This window comes from Tamandua tetradactyla, chromosome 1 (genome assembly GCF_023851605.1).
Source record: "Tamandua tetradactyla isolate mTamTet1 chromosome 1, mTamTet1.pri, whole genome shotgun sequence".
NCBI classification, from domain to species: Eukaryota; Metazoa; Chordata; class Mammalia; order Pilosa; family Myrmecophagidae; genus Tamandua; species Tamandua tetradactyla.
The window spans coordinates 7,797,247-7,813,283 of record NC_135327.1 but is presented as its reverse complement, the minus strand read 5'-3'; the positions used below and the strand labels follow the sequence as shown (position 1 = coordinate 7,813,283).

The window sequence follows — 16,037 nt, the reverse complement described above, 5'->3', positions numbered from 1 at the left end:
CAGGCCTTTTTTTTGAAGTTACCCCTGTTTGGAGGGAATTGCATGAATTCCAAAGTGGAAACATGCATTTATTGAACCAGAGCCCAGAGCAAGAATCGTGTTACAAAGGAGGAAACTGGGGTCCAAGGAGGAATGGGGACGGGCCCAGGGTCACTGAGCTTGCGACAGACGGATGTCCACTGGTTTGGAATCTACCCCTTCGAAGAATCGAAGCATCGGGGTCCTCAGGGAAGCTGTGGTGGTGTTAGGGTGTTGGAACGCTAATCCTGAGCTCTGGCTCAGAGCTCTTCACTCCAAAGGGCTTGCAGTTTCCCCTTGAGGAAACAGGGGGACTTCCTAAGTATGAGGATTTAAGGAGATAGACGTAAAACACCAGGGACACGGCAGAATGTTCCCGGAACATGGGAACCGTCTCTTCTCTGGGCCTTAGTTCGCCGCCTATTAAATGATGCGGACAAGCTCCTGGCCGTCCCCGCTCCTTCCAGCCACCTGCTCCCCGCTCCAGGCGTTCCCAGCGCAGCACCGACCGCCAGGTGGAGACACAGCGCCGCCATTGCGGCACGACACCGCACATGCGCACTCACAAGCGGGCGCCCCGCCTTCCCACGCCCAGGTACGTCACTTCCCGCGCGAGGGGCGGGGCCGGGCCGCGCCGTGCCGGGCCGGGCAGGGAGTGCGGGTCAGATCCGTGCGCGCTGCCAGACCGGCCCTTCGCTCGGGTTGACCCGCGCTCCGCCCCGTAGCCTGGCCGGTGAGTGCCCGCGAGCCCGTCCGCGTACCTTGGGGGCGGCGGAGAGGGTCTCCTGAAAGGAAGGGATAACTGGAAATGGGAGCCCGAAGACAGAGAGTCCCAGGTCCCCAAGTGCTGGGGGAGACAACCGGAAGTGGGGGCCTCGGAAGGCTGTCAGGGGGATGTGGGGGTGGGGGTCTCTGGGATCCCAGGAGGGGTTGCTTCCTGATCTCTGTCTGCTCGTTGAGGGGTGGGGGAAGGAGGGAGAGGCTCCACAGCATGATGGGCGCCGTGTGAGGAAGAAGTGTCAGCCTGTGGGATTCCCTCCTCTCCCTGCACTCCCCCCACCCCCACCCCCGGTATCCGCAGCCTAACAAAAGGTGTTACATCCCGTTCCTATGACCATCCCTCAGTTCATTCACCAGACTGACCGAGTCTTACTCTGTGCTTGACCCTGCTGAGGCCCTGGAGATGGAGCATGAAGCTCCAGGTGGGGTGTGGAGGTTATGAGCCCAGGGTGGAGCTAGCACGTCTTTGCCCTGCCTCAGTAGCTGTGTACCCTTGGGTACATCAATTAACCTCATATTTTCCACAAATATTTCCTGAGCATTGTTATGTTCAGGCACTGGGGATGACAGTGAGCATGGCAGGCAAGTTCCCTGCTGTCATGGAATTGACATTCTAGTGCACAGTTTCCTCCTTTGTAAAATGGGAACAATAATAATGCTTTCACCAAACATTGTGAAGGTTAAATGAAAAAACAGATGTAAAGAGCTTAGCCCAGTGCTTGACGCATGGTGAAACGTTCAAATACATATATTTTTTTATCATTCCACTCTGATGTCAGCTTCATAAAAGCAAAGAATTATATTGTTAAGCACAGAGCTTAACACACGTGGTGTGTAATCAGTCATTGCGTAGTGAAACTAACTCTGAGGAGCTTCATGTAAAAAAACATAACATGGGGTTGCAGTTTCTAAAAGAGAAATAGGAAAACTAGAGGAAATCACCCTGCAGAGTTAGGAAAGGCTTCACAGGTGGTGACATTGCAGCCTGAGCCTTGAAGGTGATGTGTTGTCTGGGGACAAAAGAGGAGAGCAGATTCCAGGCTGACGATATCAGAAGTGCATGACGTATTTTGAAAACGGTAGGTCATTAGTTTGTTTTGCTGGAATTTAACGTGCATTGAAAGGGGGAGAGGTGGGAGATGAGGCTGGAGAGAGGTTTTGAGGCTAGCTTTGTAGCCCGTGGACACTGCAGCCTGTCTCCCAGGTAAGCACAGCATTGGGACTACAGGCGTCTCTTGCTGTGTCCCTTGGAAACAGAGTCCGGGGTTGGGGAGAGTCCTGTCAACCCACGATTGTTGTGCCATTCCTCACTCAGCGTTCCTCTGCCAAGCAGATTAAACTCACTCAGCAAATATTTATGGAGTGCAGATTGTGTGTCTGACATCATGTTAGGTGCCAGGTTTCAGGTGACAAGACAGAAGGCTTCCTGCTTCCCCAGCATCATCTCTCACCTGGATTATTGCAGTAGCCTCTAAATTGTCTCTTTTCTTTTGTCTTCATCCCCTTACAGTCTGTTCTCAAGACAGCAGCTGGAGTGGTTCCTTTAAATATATAAATTAGGTCATGTCGCTCCTCTGCTCAAAACCTTCTATGGCGCTCATTCCCTCAGAGTAAAAGCCAAAATTCTTACTGACCAACAATGTCCTGCAACCATGGGAACCTCCAGTATCTCTCTGAATTCATCTGTGAATACATTCTGTCTTGCTCACCTGGCTCCAGCCACACTGGCCTCTTGGGTTTTCCTCAGAAGAGTCAGGCACATGTCCCTGCCTCAGGCCTTACATTTGTTCTCCCCCGTCTTATATACTAATCTGGCTCCTTCACTTCCTTACCTCCTTCAGGTCTTTGCTTAGCTTCTCACCTTGGAGAGGCCTTCCTTAACCACCCTGTCTAAAATTGTAACCCCTATCTCCAGTCACATCCAACCCCCTTCCTTATTTGATTTCTGTTCATAGAAGTTAGTACCTTCCAATAGACTAGTTTATTTTGCTTATATAGTCTGTCTTCTCCACTAGAATATAAGCTCAACAGAAGGCAGAATTCTTTGCTTCTTCACTGCTGTATCCCCATATGCACATGTACATGGTAAAAGATTCAAACAGAACAGTAAAAGTAAATCTTTTTCCCACTTAAATGGCCACTTGTCCAGAAGTAAGTAAGCTTCTCATTTCTCCTTCCAGAAATCGTCTGGGCAGTTATAAGTGTATGAATGTTAAAAGCATAAATGCAGATATTTTATGCATACTCTTCTGCAACATGTTTTCTTTTTTCTTTCTTTCCATAAAGGTCTGCTGCATCGCTTTTCATGACTGAACAGTTTTCCATTAAATACCGTATTATTTAAGCCCTTTCCAACTGATATATGTAATCTTTTGCCATTATAATCAGTACTGTCATGGTCATCCTCAGGTGCATATTTTGCATATACATACAGGTATATGTCCTAAAATGGAATCACTGGGCCACGGGTATGTGGCTTGAAATTTTGATAGATATTGACTAACTGCCCTTGAAAAAGATAATGTCATTTTATTCTCTCATCAGTAGCAAGCCTATCGGAGTGCCTTTTCAAAAATTTTTGCTAGTCTGAATCTCGAAGTTGTTTTAATTCATGTTTTTGTTTAATTTTGAGCACCTCCTTGTACATTTGTAATCATAGAATCAGTGTTTAACGAACAGTGTGCATCTTCTGCTGTTGCTCCGGGGGCCTCTGTGGGGAGATTCTAACTTCAGTGGGTCTGAGTTGGACCTGGGTATACGGTCCGACACCCAGCTTGTTAAGCTGATTAAGAACTACTATGCTGAAGTTAACTTGGCTTGATAAAAATGTTCCTGTCCCTCTATGTCATGCTGCCCTGGGGTCTGAAATGAGTAGTGCTGGGCTTTAATAACTTCACTTGGGGCTTCTCCCTTGGCAGGATCCTGCTAACTAATGTCAGAAGAAAGTGACTCGCTGAGAACCAGCCCCTCGGCAGCCTCACTTTCTGAAAATGAGCTGCCGCCGCCCCCTGCACCTCCCGGCTACGTGTGCTCGCTGACGGAAGAGCTGGTCACCAAGGCCAGGGAAGAGCTGCAGGAGAAGCCGGAATGGAGACTCCGGGATGTCCAGGCCCTGCGGGACATGGTGTGGAAGGAGTACCCCACCCTGAGCACCTCTCTCGATGACGCCTTCCTGCTTCGCTTCCTCCGAGCCCGCAAGTTCGATTATGATCGGGCCCTGCAGCTCCTGGTCAACTACCACAGCTGCCGGAGGAGCTGGCCGGAAGTCTTCAATAACCTGAAGCCGTCGGCCTTAAAAGATGTCCTCGCTTCCGGGTTCCTCACTGTGCTGCCCCACACTGACCCCAGGGGCTGCCACATCCTCTGCATCCGCCCAGGTATTTTCCTAGACCACAGCGGGGCGTGTGTGCCCAGTATCTGTTTGGATTGTGTCTGCCCAGCACCTGCTCTCTCCTTCCGATCCCTCCCTACCCTCCTGTTGTAATCAAGGCTCTTGTGATCGCAAATGACAAAAAGCTCCTCAAACCATCTTAAGAAGAAAGAAAGGATTTCATTTAAGGAGCAAGGGTATCTCATAGAACCAGAGAACTGAATACGCTGCAGATCTTTCTAGGAAGGCCCTAGAAGCAGGAACAGGAATGTCCTCAGGAGCCAAAATAGCCATTCTCTTTCTCTGTTGCTGTCTGTCAGTCTGTGTGTCTCTCTGGCCCACATATTTCTGCTGTCCTTTGCATGTCTTCTCTCTGTAGACTGACTTTTGCTGCTTTTGTGCATATGGCTGAATCAGGGACCCCTCAGCATCCAGGTTTACCTGGCCAGCCAACTAAGTTCCCCCAGCCCGAATTTCACATTTCAAGGAGAGGGAATCTGGAGAACTGAGGAATTTCCTCCTAGTCATAGGGTACAAGCCTGGTTGCTTGGGCCCTCTCGGTTCCCTCTTTAGTGAGGAGGTTGGGGGTATAGATCTCCATGAAAGGGGATGTGGGCTAGGCAGATGCTTGAAAACCTGCCTACTGTGTGTCCCCCTCCAGCCTTTTCTTCTTTTCTTCTGCTCTGTTAAGCCACTGAAAGGATTCATTTTGATTCATTTTTGTTTTAGCACTTCATACTTTACATTTTCTGGCACAGTAGTTTTCAGTTAGGAGCAGCTCTCTACCCCTGCCCTCACCCTCCAAATGCATTTAGAGAAGTGTGGGAACACTTTTTGGCTGACACAGTGATATGAGGTGCTAGAACTTGAGCCTTCTAATTCATAATCCTGTTCTCTTCCATGACATCAAATGCATCATAAACTCAAGATGCATTTGATGCATCTTCCCCTCCAGCTGCAACCCTTTCCCTTAGACCAGAGCTGAGAAAAAAGATGTCAGAGTAAGATTGTGATATTCTTAGCTGAGCTTGGAAAACAAGGACATGCAGGCATTCCTCTTTTGTTCATGTCCAAACTCCTCTTGAAGGGAAGTCTGATGGGGAATGGAAACCTCCATGTACATCCTCTGCCTTTAAGCCCCATGTCACCATTTCCCTTACTCATTCATTTACTCAACCCGCTTTGCAGATAAAACCATTCTCTTGAGTCTGCTCTGTATTTACCTGCTGTTTGGCGCACTTTCCGAAATTAGCGGTGTTTCTTTTAAAATAAGCAATGCAGCGGAAGTTTGAGGACACCAAGAGGCCTAGAGAATAGGCAGTAGGTTTTGCAACTCATAAAAGTATTACAAAATAATCAGATATTACTACATTGGTTTGAGCTCTTTGGTGGCTTGGTTGCAACCCTTTGCCGTATGCATTTTTTTTTCTGCATGTGTCGCTGGAGCAGATCTGGACCCCTCCCCATCCACCTAGGTTTTTTCAACTGGGCATCAGCTCTGCTTTTCTATAACCTCTTCTGGTTCATATGTGATTGGAAGGGATGGGGATGACATCCAGTTATGTGGAAACATTTACTTGGCAGCAACATTAAATAGCAAGCTGGCACAATTTGTAGGTGAAGATTTTTTCATAGAAATTTTATACACCTTAAGTGTCTCATTGGTGAAAATCATGTGAAGTTTTATTTTCCTAAGAAAGAGTCACACATATATAGGTGGGATTCTCTTAAGAATAGTGGTCTTCAGTCAACAGTCATCATTTTCATCCTTTCCCCAAAGAGAGGGAAGCACCTTCAAATATATGGAGTGTATTAAAGGAACTTCCAGCTGCAAAAGGGGAATTTAATGAGTGATCTCCTAGAATTTAAGCATTATTAGCTTAATCCATCTTCACAGCATCCCCTGAAGGTGGTATATGAATTAGAACTCATTCTGGGTGGCCAGTGACAGAAAGCTTACTCGGCTGGACACAGCTGGATTTGGGGGGTCAAACTACAGATTGAAAACTGTCTCCATCTCTCTTGTCTCAGGCCAGCTCTTGACTCATGGGACACCTGAATCCCCGGCTCTCATCCTGACCACTCCAAGTACAAAAAAAAGATCTTTTCTTTCCAAAGAGCCGAAATCCCAGAATTGAGTCTCAGTAGCTCTGCGTGGCCTGACTTGGATCACACACTGTGGCCATGAGGATAATGCCTGGATTAGCCAAGCTGGGTAACTGACCCACCTCTCGACCCAGGAGTCAAGTTGGTTCTCCCCAAATTGCATGACTAGAGTGGGGGAAGAGTGGTTCCCCAAGGAGAATCAGGATGCTGTTATGAGAATAAGGGGAAATGTCTGAGGGCAGGAAGTACAGATGTCCACTAAGGTAGGTACTATTATCCCATTCTAATTCTGAGGAGATTGATGCTCTGAGTGCATTGGGAACTTGTCCCAAATCACATAGCTAGTAAGATTCAAACCCAGGTATGTTTGACTTTGGGGCCCGTACTTTTAACCTCAGCACTCAATTGCATTTCCATTCTAGAATGTGCTGCTTGCTGTGTTTGGAGTCAAGAAACATTAGCTGCCATTTATGGAGCCACATTTACTAACCTAAATAGAATTGTGGCCATTAGAATACCTTTCTTTTCTTTTTTTTATTGTAGAAAATTAAGATTTTATTTTTCAAGTTTATAAGAATTTCCATTACATATAACATAGTCAACGACTTTACAGCCACAAATGTCACAGTCACATAAATATATCCAATCCAAGCAATGCCTTTTCCTGTTAGAAGAGGCATCTGAAGTCCAGAGGAGGAGGTGTACTTTGAGAAGAAGTCATCTTCATGGATGGCTCTTCTCAGTGTACTAGAAACCAGCTTAGGAACTTTGCTTCATGCCTCAGAGAAGAGGGAGGGACAGATGTCCTGCAGATCAAAGCTGGGACAGAACGAGATTTTCTCTCTTGAAGATACTAGTTGAGATTTGGCTTTTACAGTGTGACTATCTGGGGAGTTCCAACTTTTGGATGAAAAAGGAAACCAGTTTAATGGTAAGAATAGAAGGCTGCTTAAGAAGGGCCCTAACTGGCCCCTCCTGGAGGAGTGAGGGTGAGAGGAAGTCCCTAAGCTCACCACCCCTTGGCCTAGACCATCGCTTTTCCATAAAGAAGAATGTGGCTTTGCCCCTATACTCTGTGGTTCAGTGGCACTGAAACCCATCCAAGGTATTGAGCATCCAAAGCTCCATATGCTGCAGGTGGAGTTTGCCAATCAGGCTACCTGGAGCTTTAAAGCTGAGTTTGTGTAAACTGCAAACAAATTGTGGCACAAGTCTTCTGGGACACTAGCTTTGCTGCCTAACTTGCAGAGCAGAAGACAGTAACACCCCTAACCAGACAAAAGCCCAAAATAGGCATCTAAATCTGAAGCAGGTACCCATTCTTCTGGACACCACCAGCTGCCCCAAGGATACTGGACAGGGTGATGCTCAGACATAGTCAGGTTTACATTTGAAAGTCAAGGCACCTCTTAAACCCTGGATGCACCTGGCAACTGAAGATCCCCTGTTAGAGACAGCCCTCACCAAGAAATGTGCAGACTCATCTTACAGAAACCACAGTGCCCAGCTGAAGGAAGGACTCATCACTTGCCTAATTTCATGGGTAGTGTTTCTAGTACAAAGGGCTTCTCCCCTGATGAAAGGGCCCATGGTATCCATTGACTCTCAGCTTCCAGTGATGCCACCAGCTTATTTTCCTTTCCACATCTTTGTGCCAGGGTAGAGGTAGCATTGGGGGTGAGAGAAGACAGGGTAAGAAGAACCAGGGAGCTCCTGTCTGCTGTCTGTCCTTTAAATGAGCATGGCAGCAACCAGAAGAGAACAGAGGCTGCTCTGTTCAGAGACCCTCATCTTTCTTGACCAAGTTCAAGTCCAGGTGAATCACTGGGCAGTCAGGGCAAGCTGGAAAAGGCCTTTGAAACGAGTCCAGGTCACATTCTAAGAAAGTATTTTCCCGAGGGTGCGGGAGGGAAGAGTGTTTGTGTGTGAGGCTGTGTGCATGATGAGTATACTGCTCTGCAGCCTCGTAGGTCCAGTCTGGGTGGCATATGTCCAGGGCAGGAAACCGATAGCTTTATTGCCAGTAGGAGGAGGGTTTTGGGGCCTGGAAGACGCAAGATAAGCACATCAGAGAGATGTAGTCTGGGTCCTCCCTGGGAGACATCCTTAAACAACCCCAGCTCTACTGGTTTGTCCTTAGAAATTCGGCTTCTCCTCTTCTAGAGATGTTTCAAAGTGAACAGGTCAGATTCCTTCCAAGGCCAAGTCACCCAGATAGCAGCAGAGAAAGGCTGGTGTACACTTTCCTTCAGAACTCACTGAGAAAGTGCTTCAGGACTCACAGTTTTAGGGAGTTGGTTTTTGGAGAAGAGCTGAAGGCCATGCCCTGTTACTTAGCTGCCTCCTTCTCCTTGTGTCCATGTGGGGTTGGGGAGAGGGAGATGGTGTCCGAGGCAGACTTTCCATTGGTCTGTATTCAGCACAGTTGCTCAAGTACTGATCTGTTTCACTTGATGATTGATCTTAGAAAGCGCTGTCTTTATTTTCACTTTTAAACAACAGTTTTTAAAAGAGATACATTTTGGCCTATTTGATTTCGTGTTTGTATTCATCTGTATAATATACTGTCCATCTCTTATGACCTTAGACAGATGGATACCAAGCAACTATCCAATTACGGAGAACATCCGAGCCATATACTTGACCTTAGAAAAACTCATTCAGGCTGAAGAAACCCAGGTGAATGGAATTGTAATTCTTGCAGACTACAAAGGAGTGAGCTTATCAAAAGCGTCTCATTTTGGCCCCTTTATAGCCAAAAAGGTGATTGGCATCCTTCAGGTATGGCCCACATTTGTCGCGTGCCCACCCATGGTTGTTTTTGGCTTACTGCAGGGCCCTGTCCATTTACTGCAGGTCTGCTTAGGTGATTCATAAGACCTACTTCCCCCTCCTATGATCAGAGAAATACACACGCATCATGTGAGGAAGTTTAGTCCTGTTTCCCACGCATTCTCCTCAGGGTCTCTGGCCATTTCCAAGGTGCCTCTCAGTCTGGACAAGATCAGCTTTCAGCTTTAGGGCAGGAGTCCAAAAGTCAGGGAAATGTTTTAACCTTTTTTTTTTTTTTTTTACTAGAAGATAGAGTAATTCTAACAAATGAAACTGGGAAATTGTGCTTCCACCCCAGGTAATGGAGCTTCTGAAATTGCTCTCTGTGGGACCTGGGGACATGGAGCAGCATTGGACTGCATTTTGTTCAGATGCTTTCTCACCTCATGTTCTGCTTTTCAGAACACAGGTTACCGGAAGAGACTGGGAACCATAAAATCGTCTCAGTCAAACAAAAGTTCCTTATGTATCTGCACAGTGCTTAACAGTTTGCAAAGTGCTTTTATAGTCATTTTAATTCATTCAGTCCTTCAAGGAATCCTCTGAGATAGGCAGGGCAGGAGTTACTTTTCCTTTTTGATAGAATGGGGAAACTGAGACCTAGAGAGGCTGTGACTTGGGTAAAAGTCACACAGATGTAAGGACTAGAAATAGGTTTTAATTCATTGTTTATTCTGATCCCCCACGTGGGATGCTATGACTTGTGAACTAGGAGGCACCAGGGATACCACAGGTCTTCCCAGCTGAAATGTGTCTGAGGCCTACTGTGCACCGCCAGGCTTATTATTCAGACAAATAAATGTCACATTTGGTTGTTGTCCTAAATTTGAATTCTGGCTTTGAGCCATTAATCTGGCTTTCTTTGGCTTCCATCTTTCTTTTGATGCCTCCTGCTGAATACAATGTAGACTCAGCCATCAGGATAATGAGTTTGGATCAGTGTTTCCTCGTCCTATATGATGAACTGGAAGAAAAAGTTTCCCGGGTTAAATAATTTTGGGACGTGGGGTAGAATGTGTCCCTTTCTTGTGAATTTTACAGAAAACATTTACATATTAAAGGCTCTGAATATAGTCCTTATGGAAACCCGTTTGAGTAGAAGTATTCTACTCTTACTCAAACTCATCTATCATGGAGCCCTTTTTGCATCATATTTAGTAACGTCCTGAGAAATAAGCTTTGGGCAGTGCTGACCCGAAGTACTGAGATTTTAGATGTAGCCACACAGACTCAGGTTGTGTTTTGCTGCAAGAGGAGCAGCTCCCTCCTTGCTTACCTTCCGTCCCAAGAGAGACCCTTTTCCCTGAGGCTTGTTTCCTGTTTAGCTCCTGCTTGGGCATCTTTGAGGAGGCTGTGAGAATCAGACCAGACTGATGTTGGGGACTAAAATGAAGAAAATTTAAAGGGGGGAGGCAGGCGGTGGGTATGGACAGTTTCCAGATGTCCAGATGTTCTAACACACCTTTCCCTTCCTCCCACAGGATGGTTTCCCCATTCGGATAAAAGCAGTACATGTAGTTAATGAACCTCGAATATTTAAAGGCATTTTTGCCATCATAAAACCATTTCTGAAGGAGAAAATAGCAAACCGAGTAAGTGTTGGTTCTTTTCACCTCAAATACTTTAAATGCGTTTTCTTTCTGCTCCTTTGACTTATTTGTGACATCTTAGTTTATTATTTTTGCTTTGGGACTAGTCATTTGGATAGTACAGGGTTACAGATGCCAAATTCACCTACAATATGTCACTATTACTTATAATCCCAATAATGAGCTACCCTCACCTCCTGTCCCAGACATTTAAATTCAACCTCGTTAACAATTCCATATATATTAGGTAACCGCTCCTCCTTTTCTAGCTTCGGTTTATCTCTAGGTACCCTATATTCTACATTTTAAGACTCTTGAGTTTACTGTTCTAGTTAGTCTGTATTAGTGAAACCATACAATATTTCTCTTTTTGTGTCTGGCTTATTTCACTCAGCATTATGTACTCGAGGTTCATCCATGTTGTCACATGCTTTAGGACCTCATTCCTTCTTTTTACTGCAAAATATTCCATTGTATGTATGTACCACATTTTGTTTATCCACTCATCTGTTGATGGATTTTTGGATTGTTGTCATCTTTTGGCAATTATGAAGAATGCTGCTGTGAACATCTGTGTGCAAATGTTTGTTCATGTCCCTGCTTTCAGATCTTCTGGGTATATACTGAGTAGTGGAATTGCTGGGTCGTAGGGCAACTCAGTATTTAGTTTTCCAAGGAACCGCCAAACTGTCTTCCACAGTGGCTGTACCATTTTACATTCCCACTACTGGTGAATAAGTGTTCCTATTTTTCCACATCCTCTTCAACATTTGTAGTTTCCTATTTGTTTAATAGTGGCCATTTTATAGGTGTGAAATCATGATCTCATTGCGGTTTTGATTTGTATTTTCCTAATAGCTAATGAAGATAAACATCTTTTCGTGTGCTTTTTAGCCATTTGTATTTCCTCTTTGGAAAAATGTCTGTTCATATCTTTTGCCCATTTTATAACTGGGTTGTTTGTCCTTCTATTGTTTTGTTGTAGGATTTCTTTTATATAGTGGGTATCAAACCCTTATCAGATGGATGGTTACCAAATATTCTCATTGAGTTGGCTGCCTCGTCACCTTTTTTTGGGGGGTGCATGTTCTGGGAATTGAACCCAGGTCTCCCGCATGAAAGGCGAGCGTTCCACCACTGACCCACCTGTGCACCCTTCTTCACCTTTTTGACAAAGTCCTTTGACACACAGAAGTGTTTAGTCTTGAGGAGTTCCCACTTACTCATTTTTTCTTTTGTTGTTTGTGCTTTGGGTATAAGGTCTAAGAAACTATCTCCTATTGTTAAGTCTTGAAGATGTTTCCTTATATTTTCTTCTAGAAATTTTATAGTGCTGGCAGAGCCAGGATTTTATCATAAGAGCTTTCCTGCTTTGTAGTTAGTCACTTAGACTTTTCAGTGTCCTGGCTTGGGCCTTGTGAGGTGATATTATATGTTATGGGTAAGAGGACACGGAAAAGGGTTGGGGGTTAGTAAAAAGCGTTATCTTTGAGCAGCTAGTTAAAAAGAGCTATGATTTCTTATTGCAGTACCTTGTGGTTTTTTTTAGATCAAGTAGGTAAGAGATTTATTAAGTACATATGCAGAGGAAAGGAGCATGTGGGCACTCTTGGAAGAAAACAAAGATGGAGGTTGAGAGGCAGTGGGCAATGTGGGGCCATTTGCTTTTATAGATTAGCGTTACTTGTTCCCCTTCCCCCTTTCTTGTTTGGGGCTCTTCCTTCCACCCTCCCCTCTCCCCATGGTGGTGCCTGGTGGTGCCACATAAGAAAGTGGTGGGTTCCTTGGTTCCACCCTTCTCTGAAGGTAATGCATTTAGGTGGGGGTTGTTCGGCTTCAGATGGGTTGGCTGCTGTCTGGTGCTTCCCGTAAGTGGGCAGGCCCTGGGCAGGTGTCTGTGCCAGACGTGGGCCCTCCTAACCTCCATTAACCATCCTCTTCAGGGTTCCTTCACGGTTCTTCCTCTCCCTGCTCTAGCCTGCCTCAAATCCCCCCTCAGAGAGTTCACGCATCCTTAATCTTTTTCCCCCATTATTTATTTATTTTTACTTTTTATTTTATTTTTTCAAATACCAAAAAACACGTAACAAACACAAACATTCCTCTTTTGATCATTCCATTCTACATGTATAATCAGTAATTCACAATATCATCACATAGTTGCATATTCATCATCATGATCATTTCTTAGAACATTTCCATCAATTCAGAAAAAGAAATAAAAAGACAACAGGAAAAATTCATATATACCATACCCCTTACCCCTCCATTTCATTGATCACTAGCGTTTCAATCTAAATTTATTTTAACATTTGTTCCCCCTATTATTTATTTTTAATCCATGTGTTTTACTTATAGATAGACAGCATCTATCTATAAGGTAGATAAACGGAGCATCAGATACAAGGTTTTCACAATCACAAAGTCACATTGTGAAAGCTATATCATTATACAGTCATCTTCAAGAAACATGGCTACTGGAACACAGCTCTACATTTTCAGGCAGTTCTCTCCAGCCTCTCCGTTACATCTTGACTAACAAGGTGATATCTGTTTAATGCATAAGAATAACCTCCAGGATAACCTCTCGACTCTTTTTGGAATCTCTCAGCCATTGACACTTTATTTTGTCTCATTTCACTCTTCCCCCTTTTGGTCGAGGTTTTCTCAATCCCTTGATGCTGAGTCTCAGCTCATTCTAGGATTTCCGTCCCACGTTTCAGGAAGGTCCACACCCCTGGGAGTCATGTCCCACGTAAACGTGGAGGGCAGTGAGTTTGCTTGTTGTGTTGGCTGGAGAGAGAGGCCACATCTGAGCAACAAAAGATGTTCTCCGGGGGTGACTCTTAGGTTAGGCCTAATTTTAAGTAGGCTTGACCTATCCTTTGTGGGATTAAGTTTCATATGAACCAACTCCAAGATTGGGGGCTCAGCCTATTGCTTTGCATGTCCCCAGTGCTTGTGAGAATATCAAGAATTCTCCACTTGGGGAAGTTGAATTTTCCCCCTTTCTCAGCATTCCCCCAAGGGGACTTTGCAATGCTTTTTTACTCACTGTTCAAATCAGCCTGAGATTTACTGGAGCATCACTCTGTACAAACCTACAAAATCTTAAGCCCTACTCAAGGTTCCATTCAACAGATATTTTTGAGCCACTTAACCCTGAAGTAGATTGCTGTATTACTGACTAACCTGAGGCCATGTATTTTCATTTCATTCCCTGTTAGTTTTTCCTCCATGGGTCTGACCTGAGCTCTCTCCACACAAACCTTCCGGGAAGCATTCTCCCCAAGGAGTATGGTGGCACAGCTGGAGAGCTGGACATCACGGCCTGGAACGAGGTGCTGCTGGCCTCGGAGGAGGACTTTGTGCGAGAGTTCTGCCAGCCGGTCCGTGCCTGTGACAGCATCCTGGGTGAGGCCCAGCTGCCGGAGGGGCTGACCGATGCGCAGTGCGATGACTCCATGCGGGCTGTCAAAGCGCAGCTGTACTCCTGCTATTAGCCGGTCCCCATTGAGTCATCCTTTCCTCTTACTTTCCTCTCTTTGGAGAGGCATAAGGCGAATTTGAGGTACTGTGGATTCAGTCTTGCTCCTAGTGATTGAACTGCAGCATGGAGGAAACGTCTGTTGAGCTTTGGGGGTGAGGGATGGGGTGAACCCTTTGTTACTTGAATTACTCCACGGAAGACATGGAAAAAGTCACCAGTGATTCCCAAGTGTTTGCGATCGTAGTTTGTACCCATTAATCTGGAAGCTGTATCTGCTTCTTGGGCATCTGGAAGCCGGAAAAATCAGGACCAAACTCACCTTGATCTCAGTTTCCAGGAGAAAACAACCTAATTTGCCAGTCAGCATACTCCTGTGAAACAGGTTGGCTGGACTTGCAAGGGGACCAAACGAGATACTTTGGGAATTGTGTCTTTCACATGAACTGTGACTACAGATCTCTGCTGCTCATCAAGAAGCTTCCAGTTTGAGGTGCAGGCCCTGGTTGCCTTCCCTAGGGTTGCTAAAGCATCTAAACTGGATCATGCAAGCATTGGGACATCAGCACTGCCTGATCAAATTCAGGAGCCAGAGATTTCAAAGCGCCTCTAGGATTCATGAGTTGAATCTTGCAATAGAAACTTGCTTTCCCAAACCCATAAAGCCTTAGCCCTGGTTCTCAATGGAATCATGCACGGTCCAAGAAGTATATGATTCTACTCTACCTAAAATACTGGATTCCAAGCCAGTGTAGCTAAAAGGACTTTGGTCTAGGGATTAGAGACATGGGTTCCAGCCCCAAATGTATGACCTTGGATGGGCGTCTGTTGACCTCAGCTTTCTCATCTGTAAAGTGGGGCTGGATGAATGAAGTCCAGGGCCCTTTTGGCTTCTGAGGTTCTGGGATTTGATTAAGCTATTGAATAATGTTACACATTGGCTTTATGCCTAGAAAAATGACTCTCTAGATGTAAGTGGTTGGATCCTATTTCTTGTTACACGTGGGCCTTTCCATTAGGGATTTATCACCATTTGGACCTGTCTTTAAAGAAACTAGTATGTATATTCTTGGGACTTACTGTACTGCCTTTTTGTAGTGGTGGTTAAACCCGAAAACAAAGGCTTTTTTGTGAGTGAACGCTTAAGAGGAATGAGAAATCCAGGATGCCGCATGAATCACTTCTGTCCCTGAGATTCTGAGGGTGCAGTGGAAGCCTGGCCATGATAAACGTTAAGATTTGGAATTCTTAAACTCTGGTCTCTGGAAACAAATGCAATGGCAGATATTACTGACTCCCTTCTAAGGCCCCCACTCACACAGACGCACTTATGAGTGAGTTTCTCTGCTGTGGGTAGACAGACTTCAGTCAGTACAGGCCACCTGAATGGTAGTTCTGGGTTTCAGCACTTTAGTCTCTCCCTGTCAAGAATTTAGCCTTAGCCCAAGCTCAGATGAAATGGTTCATCAATGGCTTTTGACCTATTTTCTTTCCTCTTCATTCCATATAAATTATGGTGTTAAACAGTGATGAGTACTATCTGTTGTGTACCTTTTCCGAGCATTTGTCAGACATTATAACCAGTTAAGGTGGAAGAGAACAGTACTCGGAAAATCAAAGACCGATCTATTGTTTACAGAGTTGTTTATCTTTATAGCACTTTTTAAAGTGTCTGGTGGTACTGGTGTGAATTATTTTACTCACGTCATTGGTGCCAATCTAGGGAAAGCTCTTTTCACCATAGATGCTAACTGGCTCCTCTGGGGATCTGGCTGAGCTGGAAGTGCCAAAATGCACATTCCTGGCCACCTCTAGTTTGATCTAAGGATGGTGTGCCCAGCATTGCTGAAGAGGT

At 45.3% G+C, this 16,037-nt stretch overlaps 1 protein-coding gene across 3 annotated transcripts; it reads left to right on the top strand.

Annotated features, from left to right (window-relative positions):
- The first annotated feature begins 643 nt into the window (after nucleotides 1–643).
- On the top strand, nucleotides 644–15,277 carry TTPAL (alpha tocopherol transfer protein like). 3 transcript variants are annotated; one of them, XM_077168122.1, is made up of 5 exons: nucleotides 644–751; nucleotides 3,717–4,175; nucleotides 8,862–8,953; nucleotides 10,588–10,698; nucleotides 13,923–15,277. In XM_077168122.1, exons 2-5 carry the CDS (start codon nucleotides 3,731–3,733, stop codon nucleotides 14,196–14,198), a joined length of 924 nt encoding a protein of 307 aa, XP_077024237.1. In that variant the 5' UTR covers nucleotides 644–751; nucleotides 3,717–3,730; the 3' UTR covers nucleotides 14,199–15,277. The 3 variants fall into 3 exon arrangements, with proteins under 3 accessions (XP_077024237.1, XP_077024229.1, XP_077024232.1); XM_077168114.1 differs by having other exon boundaries at nucleotides 8,862–9,055; XM_077168117.1 differs by lacking the exon at nucleotides 644–751 and adding an exon at nucleotides 758–1,877 and having other exon boundaries at nucleotides 8,862–9,055.
- The last annotated feature ends 760 nt before the right edge of the window (nucleotides 15,278–16,037 follow it).

What these genes read in the sequence shown, in the direction of transcription:
- TTPAL (XM_077168114.1), top strand. Translation starts at nt 3,731, where the DNA reads ATGTCAGAAGAAAGTGACTCGCTGAGAACCAGCCCCTCGGCAGCCTCA. An exon ending in CATCCTCTGCATCCGCCCAG is followed by an intron (nt 4,176 to 8,861) that starts GTATTTTCCTAG and finishes TTATGACCTTAG; the next exon opens with ACAGATGGATACCAAGCAAC. An exon ending in AGGAGAAAATAGCAAACCGA is followed by an intron (nt 10,699 to 13,922) that starts GTAAGTGTTGGT and finishes ATTCCCTGTTAG; the next exon opens with TTTTTCCTCCATGGGTCTGA.